General features: G+C 21.6%; 2 protein-coding genes across 4 annotated transcripts in view; one reads left to right on the top strand and one right to left on the bottom strand.

Annotated features, from left to right (window-relative positions):
• The window catches only part of LOC129611584 (fibrillin-2), a 105,814-nt gene extending 98,415 nt beyond the window's left edge, over positions 1–7,399 (top strand). The window contains exon 20 of the mRNA XM_055524792.1: positions 7,308–7,399. Coding sequence (XP_055380767.1) covers positions 7,308–7,399 — 92 coding nt within the window. The remainder of the gene's footprint in view (positions 1–7,307) is intronic.
• LOC129611567 (homeobox protein 2) overlaps positions 7,039–16,476 on the bottom strand; it is a 95,403-nt gene continuing 85,965 nt past the window's right edge. The window contains exons 10-12 of one of the 3 annotated variants that reach the window (XM_055524766.1): positions 14,443–14,582; positions 11,868–12,663; positions 7,039–7,406 (exon numbers count right to left, since the gene is read on the bottom strand). In XM_055524766.1, the coding sequence (XP_055380741.1) occupies positions 12,499–12,663; positions 14,443–14,582 (305 nt within the window). In that variant the 3' untranslated portion in view covers positions 7,039–7,406; positions 11,868–12,498. Of the gene's footprint in view, positions 7,407–11,507; positions 11,590–11,867; positions 12,664–14,442; positions 14,583–16,476 lie in introns of those variants that run through there. The other 2 variants (XM_055524764.1, XM_055524765.1) reach the window with 2 other exon arrangements.

The following is a 16,476-nucleotide window of genomic DNA, read 5'->3' as shown; positions in this document are numbered from 1 at the left end:
AGGGATTTTTAAAGTAATAGTGTAAATTTAAATTATATATGTATATTATTGTTCTTTTCGGATTGAGTGGGAAAATTTTGTATAGTTTTAACATGCAGAATACAGGAAAAAAGCCATTATTACATGAAAATAAGAAGAGATGGAATTATATGCTCATATACATACGTACAAACATTTAAGTATAAACATGCAATATAGAATTAAGAGGTTCTATTTATATTTACTAGTAAATGTGATATGTAAAAAGGTTTATAGTTATGAAAATAGCATTACAACTTTAGCATTATTATAATTCAAATTAGAGTGTACATGTATAGTTTCACATATAGGTATATGTGAACTTTATTACTCAAGTATATGCACTTTACTGTACAATTTATATACATTCAACATGCATATCCTTCTTTCACATTACATGAATAAAAATTTCAATAAAAGAAGGAGGAAAAAAAAAAAAGAATGACAGCAGGAAAAGGATTGTTATATTTATGCATAAATAATTTTTTTTTTTTTTTTACTATTATTATTTAAAAATTATTCATTCGTGGTCAAAGTTTTATAATGTGTACCACATAGTATTATTATTAGTATATAAAATAAATGTATATAGAAAATTTTCTAATTTAAGATAAAAATTTAAGAGTTTATATTTGTGTTCATATTAATATTGTGGTACTGAAATTTTTTAAATAAGTAAATAATAATAATAATATGTAGTTAAGTAGACTGTATAACCATCATTATAATAAACTAATTTTATTTAAATATATATATATATTATGTATAGTTAAATATTAAAATGGTGAAGTGGGAAAGGCAATGGTCTACTTAAATTGTTAAGGTTTCAAAAAAAAAAAATGGGTAAAACAACTTTTATGATATTTTTAATGTATGTGAAAATTAAAATAAAATGTTATTAATTACATATAATAGGAATTTTAAATTAAAATATTAAAATTTTTATATATTTAAATTTATAGAATATTTCTCTAATTTTAGATGAAAATTTATTAAATAAAAGAATGCTAATAATTGGAGGTACATTGACGGAATTTTAACAGAATAATATAAAAATTATATAAAATTAAATACAAGGAATTTATTAGTAATTTAAAATAAAATTAAGAATTGTTAAACTTAGTCTATTTAAGGCCAGGCAATTCTTTGTACAGGTTTATAAAATTCTATATTTGAATAAATATTGCATACTTTTAGCGGCATTCGAGTTTTAACAATCAAATCTGGTTAAAAACAATCCTGTATAATAGCACAATATTTTTAATTAAGAAATTTACTTTATATACTTTTACATATACATACATTATCAAATAAAACTCGTTTTATAAGAAACCTTGTTATTAAATCACTCAAAGTTTCAGATCGAAAAATACTTATAATTGAAAGCTTTTAATAAATTAATAAAATTATTTAAGTCTTCTTAAGAGTTAAGAAGCTCTTATTGAATTACTTGTTGTATTATGAATTTTACTAATACAACATCATAGTTGTGAAATTAATAAGTAATGTGCTTATTACACTAATAACTTAACTTAACGGAAATTTCTTCATGCAACTGCTGAACAGTTACATGAAGAAGTTTCCATTAAGTTAAATTACTTGTTGTTATTATATTAAGTAAAATGTCGGAATATTTTTAAATAAATTTAATTTATCATAGTAGTTCGGTATTTTGAACAGTATACTTACCTTCTAACATCGTTCCCAAAGTATTTTAACCGCCTAATGTCTATAGAAGCTTCTTTATGTGCGGTACACATTTGCAAGTACATTTTATAAAATAATTAATAAAAATCAATTATATTTTATGTATTTTACATTAAAAAATAACTCTTTATTATTTAATAATATTATTTTATAAATAATTATTATGTATATAATTTTAATACATGACATTTTTTTTTGTTTTTTTTTTTTTGAATATATTGTTCGCATTATGTATTTTGTTTTTATTTTTTACATATTATTATGTATAAATATTTTTTAAAAATTAAATAATATAATTTTTGCAATTGAATTTTTTTTACACCAAAAAATTTTTAATTATACACCTTTTTTTTTCTTGAAAAATTAAGTAAATTTCTAAAAGATCTCGTATATTTAGGATGTTTTAATAATATTGCAGGAAATATTGTTGAAAATTAATTTAATAAGTTTAATTTATAGAAAATAGAAGAAACTATTTCTTAAGAGAACTTTAAAAATTAGATGATAACATACTCTTTAATTGTGCCTTTTCATTTTCGAAAATATATGACTAGCTTTTTAATTCTGTTCTATCTCATCAGAATTAGAAATACAAAGTTTTGAATAGATTCTAATTATTCTTAGACTAAAAAATTTTTCATAACAAAATATTGAAAATTAATAATTAATTTATTGAAATTTTAAAAATCACTACAATGGTGAATAAATCAATTGAAAATAATTTTCTAACCTCACTGTAACTTGTTATTGTGGCAAAAGAAAGATCAAATTAATGTACAATTGTACCACCGTATTTTTCGAATATTTTAAATTTATTAAAAATGATTCTTTAAAAATGATTGTTAGTTACTCATAATTAAAATATCAGAAAATGTAACAAAAAATTAGTAAAGTTTAATTGTATATTAAGCTTAACTCTAATAGCACAGAGATATCAATGTGGCAAAGCAATGTGGCAAAGTAATAGTAACATCACACTTAGCCTATTCTTTGCTATTTTATGACCTATATAAAACATTGTTTTTTTTTTGTTTTTGGTTTTCTGAATTCAGATCACCATAAAAAATATGACAGTAATAATATAGTACATTTAGAACTTGAGTAGTAATATTGAATATCTAAGTTCGACTTGGCAAAGAAATTACGAAAAGTTTAACATGTCCTTTACATTTGAACAATGGTATAATGGTTGTTGTACCGATTTTTTTTCCGCAATGGTCTCGGTTATTATAAAAACTAATCAAACCATTGTTAGGCTACTATAAATCTATTCAATATAGCTTAATATACAATACTATATAATGTAAAATATTAACATAAAAGTAATTTACCGTATATCCATAATATTCGATATCAAAATAGGAAAAATGGGAGAGGCCGAATAACATATGTATATGAAACTGTGCCATGACTGCTATGATATCATATAGCAGACTTATATCCCTTGTAAAGATTGAAGATCAAAAATTGTTCTTTAATTTAGTTATATTTAAAAAAAAAAATAATTGGGATTTCTGCGGTTCTTACTTCAGGGTACTAAAATCAACATATTAAAATATTTAAGGAACAGAAATAACACCTCCTGCAATAAAAAATATATTGACGATTATTATTATTGTGAACATCCTGTATGTAACTAATCTATTGCATATATATATGAACCATAATAAACATGAAAAAGTATAACTGTATAAATTGTTGTTTATATAAAATTAACATCAAAAATTTATTATTTTTTTTTTTTTTTAAATATTTAATAAATTAATTTTTGTTTTATTTTTAAATTTTTATATTTGATATGAAATTTAAATATGTTTTAGTGTTTTGAATTTGTGGTTTTTTTTTTTGTTTCCTTAAATTCTCTTATATACCTCTTGTTATATTATTATAATATTGTTTAGGGAAAGGAGGAGGAAGAAGGTGGAGGAGTACCATAAGCATTATTATTTTTGTTTTTTTTTTGGTTTTAAATAAAGCATTTTTTTCTTTTCTATTATTATTATTTAAATTTTAATAATTTTTATTATTATTTTTGTTTTACTATTATATAAATTCTATTATACAATTTGAATTCTTGATTTCTTGTCTTATACATGATATTTTTTTCTCTATAGATACTTACTAAGTATAAGAAATTTTAATTATTTTGATGATGTTCTTAAATTCTAAAAATTTGTTTTGTTTTTGAAAAGAATTATTTTTATTATTTGTTTTTTTTTTTTCTGATAAAGATATTCATTTTGATCATAAAATTGGAAAAAAAAAAATTAAATTTGAGTTGTAAGAATCTCAGTCGAAATTCTTACGCTCACAATGTATTTATATATACAAAATAATTTTCTTCAACGCCCCATTATAAAAGAAAAAAATTTGAATTGTTGTTCATGATTTTCTTCAAAACTTAAAAAAAAAATTAGGTTTTTTGTATTAGCAAGATTTGTACTGCAAAACATAAAAAAAAAAAAATCTGCAATGTATATTGTATACAGATAAATCGAACCCCTAGTAAAAGTTCAGTTTCCGAGCCCTAATCTTTTCCCAAAAATTGATAAAACCGTGATATAGCCGAAATAAACTCACATATAGAATTTCATCGAAATCGGTTCAAATGAACTGAAAAATCACGCATGCATATACAGACCAAGAGACCGAAAGACTGACAGACAAACAGACCGACATCACTCTAAAAATAGTTTATTTACGCTGCCTTTCTACGGAGAAGTGCCAACGCACTGAAAACTTGTCATACGAAATTTGGTGCCATCACTTAGCCTACCTTATTGTATGCCATACGGTCGGTAATAATATATGTACATTATGCAATGCATAGATTGATTGAGTACATAATATGTTTTCTATTGTATATGGATGCAAGTTTTTAAACAATAGAATTCTTAAAATACTTTATTTCATATTCTTATTGTATTTTAGACTTCGAGTTCTTGCAATAAAAATCTCAGCGGGTTACACAAAGAATATACAAACAAAATATTTTTCTTATTTTATTTCATTTTAGAATTTTAAGAATAAAAAAAAATTGATGGGAACAGCACATAACTGACAGAATGCATGTGGATTTTCTGAATAATATGAAATCGGTTTTAAATTAATTTTTAATTTTAAGTAAGCTTCTAGTTAACGTTTCTTTCAAAACCTCTTAGAAGATCTCTTTCTATAATCCAAACTTCTATTACACCAACCAAGTTTTACTTTTACTCATTACAAATTTTTTAATTAATTGATTAAAAACAATTTAAAATTGAAAATAAATTTTTTATGAAAAATTTTTCGAATACAATTTAAAGAAATTCTATTAGTTAATTCTTTAGGTAATTAGATAATATGGGCAATGAAGGTAAAATCGACTATTGATATCCTCAAGATTGAAATTTGCTGCTTGAAATATTAAATTTCAAGAAAATTAGTGCAAAATTGGCCGGTTATTAAAATCCAGTTAATGATTTCTAATTTCTTTAAAATTTATGTGCCTAATATGGAGAAATACATTTTCGTTGAAAATTCGACATACGAAATTTGGTGTCATCAAATAACCTGCCTCCTTATGACATTTTTAATATTAAAACAACTTTTAGTTTATTAAGTATTTGTTGTTCAGTTACTTGCTCTACTTTCACTTTATAAAATGCAAATATTAATTGAATAACATTGATATTTTAAAAATATTTTTTAAATTATTGAAATAATTCAATAAATTAAAATATTCCTTTCATTTTTAAAGAATTTTTAGAAATACGATTATGGGCACAGGATGAGTGTATATTTTAAGATTTAAAAATATTTGAATGTATATTTTAATTATAATTTAAATAATAATTTCTTTTTTATTATTTTATAATTTAAAACAAGAAAAAAACTTCCTTTTTTATTCCCATTGAATGAATAAATTTAAAAATTTTTCCAAATCAAAATTAAAATCTTTATCATTTCTTTTTTTTTTTTTTGTTAAATAATTTTAAATTACAATATTATTTTTAATATTATTTTCTTTCTTAACAAGCTAGGGTTTCTTTTTTTGAGATTTACTATAATTATAAAGTTCATTATTAAACTACTTTTATAAATATTGTCAACTTGATTTTAAAAATAATCTGTTCTATTTATTTATTTGTGAGTATAAAACAATCGATTAACAAACGATAAATTTGACAATTTTTCAAGTGTGTATGCAGGTATTTGTAATTATTTTTATACTACTGTCTAAAAATAATATCGTTTGTTATTCGATTACGATATTCACAATATAGGTTCTTAATTTATTTTGAATATTTTTATTCATAATATTGAAAATTAATTGTTATAATAAAATATTTAAATTAATGAAAAAAAGGAACATCAAATATTAAAATATTTATTTTCAAAAAAAAATAAATTAAATTTTGATTTTTTTAAACTTGCTATATGTGTATACACAAACTGTAAACATTTGTGTATTATACTCGAATGTGTGTATGGGCATATATTTATATGTGTTATGAATGTATTTAAAATACGATATACGTAATGAATATAACATAGATTTGCGGCAGTACACATGGCGTACATAAATTAATGAATTAAATTAATATTAAATATTTTTGTGGAAATGTATGTTCAATTATAAATTCATATATGTATGAATTTTGTATAATAAATTTTTTGAAATTCATATATGTATGTATGCATATTTATAATAAATTATACTCAATTTTATAATATTATATTATTATTTTGATAATTAACCGAAAATTAATCTTGGAAAATTAATTAAATTAATATTATTATTTAATATTTATAATAGTAAAGTGTAAGAATACAAATGCCATACAACTGCCTTTGTTGTTATATTATATATATATGTATCAAAAATATTTATTGTTATACGCATACACATATTATGATTTTCTATATTAAATATCATATACATATACGTATGCACACTTTTCATAATAAAGAAATTGAAAAATAGTTAGTATGATTGAAAGTAGTATCTGACCACTGTAGGAATTTGAAAATAGAATCTATCGTAAGTGTTTATTATAACCAACAAGACAAGCTGTTATACCACAAAGCTAACATGTAATAATAAAGAAAATATTTTAACAAATAATACTCATTTGTCTTAATTAAGTTTTAAAAAATTTTTAGTTAATTTACTTTTTAACTAATTGTTCTTGTTAAAAAAAACATAAACCAAAAACAGTTATATCACGTATATCGTAAAAATATTTAGTTTGACAATAAAGAATAAATATTTTAATAAGAAAAAATAAATATTTTAACAAAAATTACAAAAATTATTTTAAAAACAAAATATTTTTTTTTTCTAAATTAATACAGATTTTTAATTAATTTTCATAAGAATTGAAATATTTTAGAATAATAAACTTTAAAATACTTTTAAATTACTTTCAATTTAATAATTTAATTTAAAAGATGAAAGGAAAATAAAGGAAGAATTACGATTATCACTTATCATTAAATTTTCTTAATTATCAATTAAAATTATTAATTATTATAATTATATAATTATTATTTAATTTTCCCGTTTTAATTAATTCTTTTGTTTTTTATTCTGTTTTTAGATAATATTCTCGGCCATCAATATCCAGTATGGAATTATCGTCCAAGAAGTCTGGAAAACAATGGATATGCATACTTTAATAGATGGAATTAATTAAAAACTAAAAAAAAAAAACAAAAATATTCTTAAAATTCTATTTAAAATTGAAAAAAAAAAAAATGAAACCAAGAAAAAAATGAAGCTATAAATTTTGTAATTTCGAAATTTTGCTATTAAATTTTAAAATTTTATTTTTTTTTTTTTAAATTAATCAATTAAAATTTCATTATTCTTTTTTAAAATCACTGCTAACTATATATAATAAAATTTTAAGAATAGTTGGTCATTAAATTTAATTTTATTATTTTAAAAGTTTTCGAATAATTTTTATTACATTTTTATTAGTTAAATTATTTCTGCTGAAATTAGAATCTTAATAACAATAGTTATTTTATGCAAATGTTATAAAAATTTTGGTTTAGAACAAAAACGCCAACAAAATATAATGTACGAATTTGCTAATACATGCTATATGTCACTCTTAGCTTTTTGAACTAAAATGTTCAAGATAATAGAACTTTAATTTAAAAATGTGGTATTAGTTTAAATTACTCGTAAGTTGTATTCTCAAATTAGTGCCGAATTTTTGAGAGTTCTTAATTAGTAATCAATCTTCTTCAATAAAATTTTATTAAATGTAAGTTTGAACCTTATCAATTTAAGATTTAACTATTAAAAATAAAACACTATTTTAAATGTTGAAGCAAAAGGTTCTAATTGTTTTTATAACCAATTTAACAAAAGTTACTGATATTTACACAGATTTTTGTTCAAAAATGTTCTAATTGTTTTTGTTCATTATCAATGAAAAAGACGAGAAATTAATGAAATTTATAAATTAAGGGGTCAAAATCATTACAACATTTTGTAGTTTGCTGAATTTCTATTATGATTCTGACTAATAATCATTCATTATCTTGAACATAGTCACTCAAATTCTAGTAGTCTTGAGGCGATAAAAAAATATTTTTAGTTTGGTAGCATTAATAGCATGATCACGTGAAAAACAAACAAAGCTTTAAAGCAATAGTTAGTGATTTTTTGAATTCTGTCGTGTGCAAATATTGAGGAGATAAAAAATAACTCTCATATCGTATGAAAAGTTTTACAGAAAGTGCACACGCGATGATTTTGACATCTACTATCACGTTAAGATTGATTGCACTTTATAATCGCGTCTACGACTACTAGGATAATACATAGACATAATAGTATTACTTTGCACTATATTTGCATGCGATACGATTACCAGAACATGAACGTCTTTTGATAAATGTAAAGGTAAATGTTTTTTGAAAAATTATAAGAATTTAAAAAAATTAAATTGTTAATATTTTAAATTTAATTACGTAAAATTTAAATAAATTTTTTGAAAACTATTCTTAAAAATTTTAAATTTTAGGTTTAATAACCTTTATAATTAAAAATTAATAACATTGCACAAAAAAAAACAATATTCAAAACATTAAAAAAAAAAATTAATCTTTAAATTCAAACATTGTTAAAATTCGTACTCAGTGGAACAAAAAAAATTTTATTTTTTACATTTTTTTTCAAATAATTTTATAATTTAATTAAAACTTAATACACCTTATGTAAGAGTGCACATGTGTGTAAATTTTATAAATTTTTTTCTATTTTATTTTGATAAATATTTTAAAATTTATTTTTATACCATTATTAAAATTTATAATTTTTTTAATAATTGAAAAAAATAAAAAATTGATTTTTTCTTAAATTTTTTATGTAAATTTTATTTCAATATAGAATTTCAAATCAACTTTTAGTATTAAAAGGATAAAATGTGGGTAAATAAAAAAAAAATTACGCTCAAAGGTAAATTTTTTATTTTATTAATAAAAAGTTTTAATTTGAATTCTACTATATTGTATTTTAAGGTTAGATAGAACGGCGAAATGACGATTGACGATGAATTATTTTAAGTTTGAAAACGTTACAATTATTAGGAAATTTGAGTTGCTGTGGCGTAATTTTTGATTCGATAGAGCTTAAAATATGTTGGTATTTTATTAATTTTGGATTTGCTTTGGGTTATTTATCACAAAAAAAGAATTATTCTTAATAATAGGTTGGATGGAATACTCTTGATTTGTGGAGTAGACAAACATAACTGAAATGAAAAGTAAAGAATGCTATTTTACACAAATTTTTACTCTAATGCTATTTATGACTGCCATATTGTATAACAGAAATGGAAAATTCAATAGAATTTCCTTTTTTTAAGAAACAGAAACACAAACAACTGGTTTAGCCAGTTTCGAATGAATGAAAAATGTTATTTTCAAAATGCCGAAAAAATAAAAGTGTAAAAATTTTTGATCTTAAGCGAAAATTTTTAAATTGAAATTTAAAAGTGAAATTGTGTATAAATTTACTAGATACATGTATTACACATTTTATAATTTATAACAAATTTGCGTTATTTTGTTGAAAATTATATTTAATAAATATTCAAAATTTTTTTATTGAATTTTGAATATTTATTAAATATAATTTAAATAATTATTATATTGAATAAGTTTTCATTACTATCAGTGGTTCAATAATTTAAAAATTTTACAGGCTTATTTATAAGATTTTAATGTTTTAATGAAAATATACTAAAATATCATAAATTTTATCCAATAATGAAATTTAAATTATTGAAAATTATTGAATTCTTTTTAATTTTCTAATACTAAAGTACGAAATTTTCAATATGAAATAATAATAATTTTGGAATAAACCACATAGATCAATTATACAAAGTGTATAATATACACTTTGTATATATATCTATATATTATATAGATATATACACAGTATTATTCCTCAGTAAAAATATTATAGGACAACGTATACATATTATAATTTGAATATTGATTGCTATATATGTAAATACATAGTTCAAAAACAACAGAACGCTTAATATTATCATTTCTCTAGAATATATTACAACAACATTATGCAATGAAAATACCATTCGCCATATAATTCAATTATTTTATTTGTTATATTAAAATTTTCCTTTAATATAATATATTTAGAGTCGTTATTTATATTATTTACAATTCTTAATTATAATTTATTTATTTTAAAAATATTGAAAATATTATGTACATACAAACATATAGTTTACGAAAAATCTATAACTCAATTAGTTGATTTCAAATTGTTTTTTTTTTTGTTTTACAAATTCTTAAATCATTTTCTAAATAACTGTACAGTGTACAACCCTCACTTGGATTATATTTGGAAGAAAATCACAAAAACAAGATGAAATTTCATTATCTTTATAAAAAAAAAAATATTTTTAGATTGTCGTCATATTTAAGCATCATCTATACATAAATCGTTAGAACACAATAATAATATTATAACAATAACGTATACCGTAAATAAAATAAAATATGATTGCAAAATTTTCAAGATAAAAATTAAATTAATAATTGAAATAAAATCAACATTGTGAAACTGAAATCAACTTTCTATTTATATAAATTGATTAAATTGTATATATATATATATATAAATTAAAGGAAAAGAAAATATAATTGAATAAATTTTCAGAGGACGACAAAAAAAAATAAAGAAAATTTAGTGATTGAGAGCTTTATCACTATAAACAATTTAAATAAATTACCACAAAGAATATTAAAGTGAATTTGAAAATAAATTTGATTTTGTTTTTAGGGGAAGAATAGAGAAATTGCTTAGAATTTTAGAAATGAAAATTGTTTAGAATATATTTCGAACTGTTTATTAAAAAAATAAGAATTAAATAATATTGTTTATCGAACTTTAAATTATTCGAAAATTGATTGATACACTAAGGATTGGTAATATACTGTTGAAATCAGTAAAATTGTAGTTTCAATTTAGTCCACAAGTAAAATTGCTGAATTGAATTCTATTAATTTTGGCAACTAAATAATTATGGGAATGTTCAAGAGCACAATTAAAATTTTCGTAGAATCTCCTATTTACCGGACTTCTCATGAAATTTGATCTGGAAGATAAGACAATACAGAAAAAAGTATATACAAGTTGTCAACGTGTAACTTAATCAAATAAATAAACAAAATTTCATTGTACTACTGAGGAATACATGGATGACGTAGGCAAAGGAACGACAATAGAAAAAAACATATGTTTCGGACAAGTGTTTTAGCATTTTGTGCTATCCTGTTTTATTTTTAATTGCGGTGCATTAGTTACCCGACTATCACAAATTTCATTTAGAGCTGTCAAATAAAAATAAATAAAAATAATATTATAAATTAAATAAAATTAAAATTTTTTAAGTATATAGAAAAATGAAATACAAAAATTTACTTAAAATAAAAATTATAATTATAAAGTTAAAATTTCTTTGAGAAATTCCTAAAATTATCATTGAATTTTGTCAACGAATTTAAAAAAGAATATTCCTTTTTAAAATAAACTATATACTTTTAATATAATTATTATTTATGTAAAAGAATTGTAAATTTTTATTTTAACAATTTGTTTTTATACTTACAAATTATAAATTTATGTACACCCGAGAAGATAACAAAAAGCATACTGATATTTTATTATTTTATGTCGTCTTCGGCTCCATTTTAATAATTATTGTAACAAACCAAAAAGTTGTATTGTATGCTCTATAAATATTTTTATCTGCATTATAAGAAAATTTCTAGGTCCTTGTAAATTTGTTTTTTTATATATGTATATATGTACATATTATTCAAAGTTCCAGTTCTTGATTTTATTCTCCCTTACTTGTTGGTATGTATATATGTTTCTATTTTCATAAATTATATTATAATTATAGTTTTATAAATTTTTTTTTTTTTTTTTAAATTTCATGGTTTCTCCAATTTTTTATACACAACCACAAAACAAAAATAAAATGGAATCTCATTTTTATATATCCTTTTTCCAATCACAAACAAAATAACAAATTAAATTTTATTATTATTTTTGTTTTTTTTTTTTTTATAAATAAAATCAATTTGTTTTAATAAATTTTTCGGTTTTATTTTTGCAAAAATTTTTCTTAGTAAATTGGAAGGCAACAAAATTATTTTTATATATTTTAGTTTTTCTTTTTTTTTGGTTTTTTCTGTGTTTTTTATTAATATTCAATTCGTCCATTTTATTTAATTTTATTTTTTGTAAAACATTCGATAAAATGGTAAAGGATGAATTAAAACATCCTGTGGCGGTACATTCACTATAATTTTAAATATACATCTGGCTGAATAACCTGCTTCATCTTTTGCAATATAAACAATTTGATGAGTTCCAACACCGAAATTATTTCCTGGTGTCTATAAAAAAAAAAAAAAAAAGAAAATAAATTATTATGTGTATAAAAAAAGGTTTTTGTTGAAAACAGTAATTTAGAAATTTTAATAAAAAAAAAAGCAGAAAATAAATACAATTTCAAGGAATAAATTGCTTGATGAGCAAATATACAACAATTATTTCAATAAAAAATTACAATATTGATTTGATTTAAAAAAAAAAATAGTTAGTTTAAAATGGTTAAATGGTACTATGGCGATATTTAGGGGGGAAAACTATACGGGTTTTAAAATTTTGAAATTTATTCAATAAATTACGTACATAATATAAGTACAAGAATAGCTATTTTTTTTTTTTTTTTTTTTTCCTTCACTCCTATCCTAGGAGGAGTATAGGGCTAGTGCATGATATCTATGATGCTCTAGTTTCTATAGTCATAGAGAGTTAGCTAGGTAGGTGACTAGTCTACCGTTATCTACAAGAATAGCTATTGCCAAGAGTTTATTCTAAATTTCGAGCAGAATTGTGGTACTAATGTTGGGCTGAAATGAGTATGATTTGAATAAATAGAAAACAAACAATATGTCGAGTAGAGCCAGGACTACAAGTTTTTTTTTTGTCTGTTGCATTAAGTTTGGAAATTTGAAGTGGCCATCGAAAAGTAAATTAAGGATATAATTGGAAGTAATAGCAAACTTAAAGAGTTCAGGTAATTAAAAATTAGATTTCTTACAATTATTTAGAGTAGAATAAAATATGCACAATACAAATAGATCTTTTACTTCAAATATTATTTTTCTATTAAAAATTTTTTTACCTATCCCCCTCGGAAATTTTTTACATATTTTACAGTAATTAAAAGTAATACCGTCAAATTATTAAAAATACCATTCTTTGAGTATTTGTTTTATTGAAGCCATCAACAATTTTTAAATTCTACAATTAATGCAGAAGAGTAATAGTTGATATTATGAATTTTATTAATACAACATCATAGTTGCGGAATTCATAAGAATGTGCTTATTACACTAATAATCTAACTTAATGGAAATTTCTTCATGCAACTGCAGAACAGATGGATGACGTAATCAAAGGAACGAGTTAAAGGCAGAAAAATTCATTAAAAAATTTTTCTCCTCGAATTGGACTCGAACCAGTGACCTACCGCTTTCTAGGCGAACGCTCTACCAACTGAGCTACAGGGGCATGAAGAAATTGCCGACGAAATGTTCTCTACATTGCTTTATACTGTAATTCACATTGATTACGTCATCCATCTGTTCTGCAGTTGCGTGAAGAAATTTCCATTAAGTTAGTAATAGTTGACTTATTTGAGCACGATACAACATAGTCTAACATTAATAAGGGCATAGAATCTTTTAAATACTAATAAATAGTTTATTTCTTTGCAAGAAAATTTTTTTCTAGAGCCTCTCGAAAATTTTTTGCCTAAGAAGGAAAATTATGCGAACGCTTCTTTCAATTTTAATGTGAGAAATAATTCGGTACTCGGTGGTAGCTAGAAATTTGTTCTTATAAAAAGTATTTTCATTTGATTATAAGAAAAGTGCTACTTTGCAAACATTGGTTTTATTCAACTATCTCATACAATTTCATTGTTATAACTTTTGATACTAAGAGTAAATTTACATTGTTGTTCTTAACATACAACAATATATTTCTTATATCATAAATTAACTAAATAATTTTCCTTTTACTATACTTAAAATATAATAGTTTTCTGCTAAGAACATACATTTTTAACATATCTATACTAAAGTATATTAATTATAAAAACTTACATTTGTTTTTGATATTTCAGTAACATTAATATTATCCTGAAAAACTGGCTCTTTCCAAATAACTTTAATGCTTTCACGCTGTTTTTCTAATGAATATTTTTGTGTTCCAGGACAAAATTTCACTGTTGGTGATTCTCCTTCTGTTTAATTGTACAAGAATTTTTTTTGTGTTTTTTTTTTATTTTTCCAATTCATTTATATGTTATGTTGTGTTCCGTTTCATTAGATTTTATCCGCATTCCAGTATTGTGATGAAAAAATTTTTTAAGATTGAAAATAAAAAAATATATGTGAAATTTGTTTTTATATGTGGCACTTGTACAAGAATAATAATATAAAGAGGACAAAAAAAAACAAGATAATAAAACAATATAAACAATAAATAATAAATCTAGAAATTAAAAATGAAAAACATTGTGATTTAATAAAGAAAAATAATAAAAAATAAAATACAATTAAATGTTAAATACAGTCAACTCACAAGAATAAAGAAAGAAAAAAAAATTCCAAATAAGATTTTAACAATAGACAAACGACTTCCACATCGTTTATTTTGAATTATAAAATAAAATTTCTAATTTATTGTTAGTTAATTCCTTTGTGTCAATGTTAAGGAAGAGACAAACATTAAGTATAACACTATAGAATAGGAATTAAATTTTCATTATCTTAACTAAACATACACACTATTTAAGTTTTAATATAGAAGAATTTTATTCTTTGTCATAGAGTAAAATAAATTTATTATAAAGAAAACATTGACAGAATAATCACTTGGAATTGAGATTCAATTTGAGATTTTGTTTAACCCATTTACACTCAGTGTACAAATATTGCTACATATTTTGAAATACAAATTTAAAATTTGTGACAATATTGATGGACTAGTTAAGTGAGCAAAAAAAAAAATACGTCAAAACCTTAAAGTATTAAGTGTCTATTTGAAATGAGTTTGAATGAAATGAAACAATACCAACTCCTTACGAAACATATTATGTTTTTTTTTATGCACTACTTCATGCGGACCATAGGTTTATTAATAGAAGATAAATATTCATTTGAAAAAAAGATATGCGGAGACTAAAATTTCCGAATCTGAATCCTAATATATTTTTGACTGACATGGATTTCTTAAGTTTTGGCACCGAATTTCCTAAATATTAGATATTTTTTATTTTGGAATCATTTCTTTAAAATTATTAAATAATTATGCTTTGTATGAGGAAATTTAGAAAAATTTTTGCAACTTTATTTTTTAGAAAAAATTTTTAAAAACAATTGGTAAAAAAGGGCTTAGTAACTTTAATCTTAAAGCAGTTGGCTCAGTTAGTGCATTCATTTCATTTTTCAATAAAATAGAAGATTCATGAGTTCAATATATTCGATTTTTAGGATAAAATTTTATTATTCTATTTTTAAAACAATTTTCAAAATCAAAATATAATTTATGTCGACGCAACTATAATTTTATTACTAATCTCTATAATAACGATTAGTACACCACATTACAGAAAAATCAATTGCCGAATACTTAATTATTATAAACAAATTTCAAAAATTTCTAAATTTTGAAATGAGTTTCTTAGAAATACTCTTAGTACTAGAGAATTTTTACGGTATAGAAAATAATATTCAATTATACAATTCAAAATGCAAATTTGAAATATCAAAAAAAAAAAAACATGAAAACGTGCCAACATTAATTTCGAATTTACATTTTGTTTTTACATCTTAATAGATGTTACGTGCGACTACAATTTCATTTGTAACTATATAGGTACTTTATAAGTTGGAGAAAACTTTTTGAATTAATTTATACTTTCATTTACAAATATTTCGTTTAAATTCGATTAATGTACGTTCTATAAAAAAAAAATATTGTATATTTCTTTAATAAATCTAATTAATTTATGCGGCTGACAGATGGTTTGTGGTTATATAAATTTTCTTTCTTAATTTGTCAATGGTATAATTCCCTGGTTTTAATATATAAATTATAATCATTAATATTTATGATTTATTCAATTTTGTATT

Source organism: Condylostylus longicornis, unplaced genomic scaffold, assembly GCF_029603195.1.
Source record: "Condylostylus longicornis isolate FDR11 unplaced genomic scaffold, ASM2960319v2 ptg000053l, whole genome shotgun sequence".
Classification (NCBI taxonomy): Eukaryota; Metazoa; Arthropoda; class Insecta; order Diptera; family Dolichopodidae; genus Condylostylus; species Condylostylus longicornis.
This window is presented reverse-complemented; position numbering and strand designations above follow the sequence as displayed.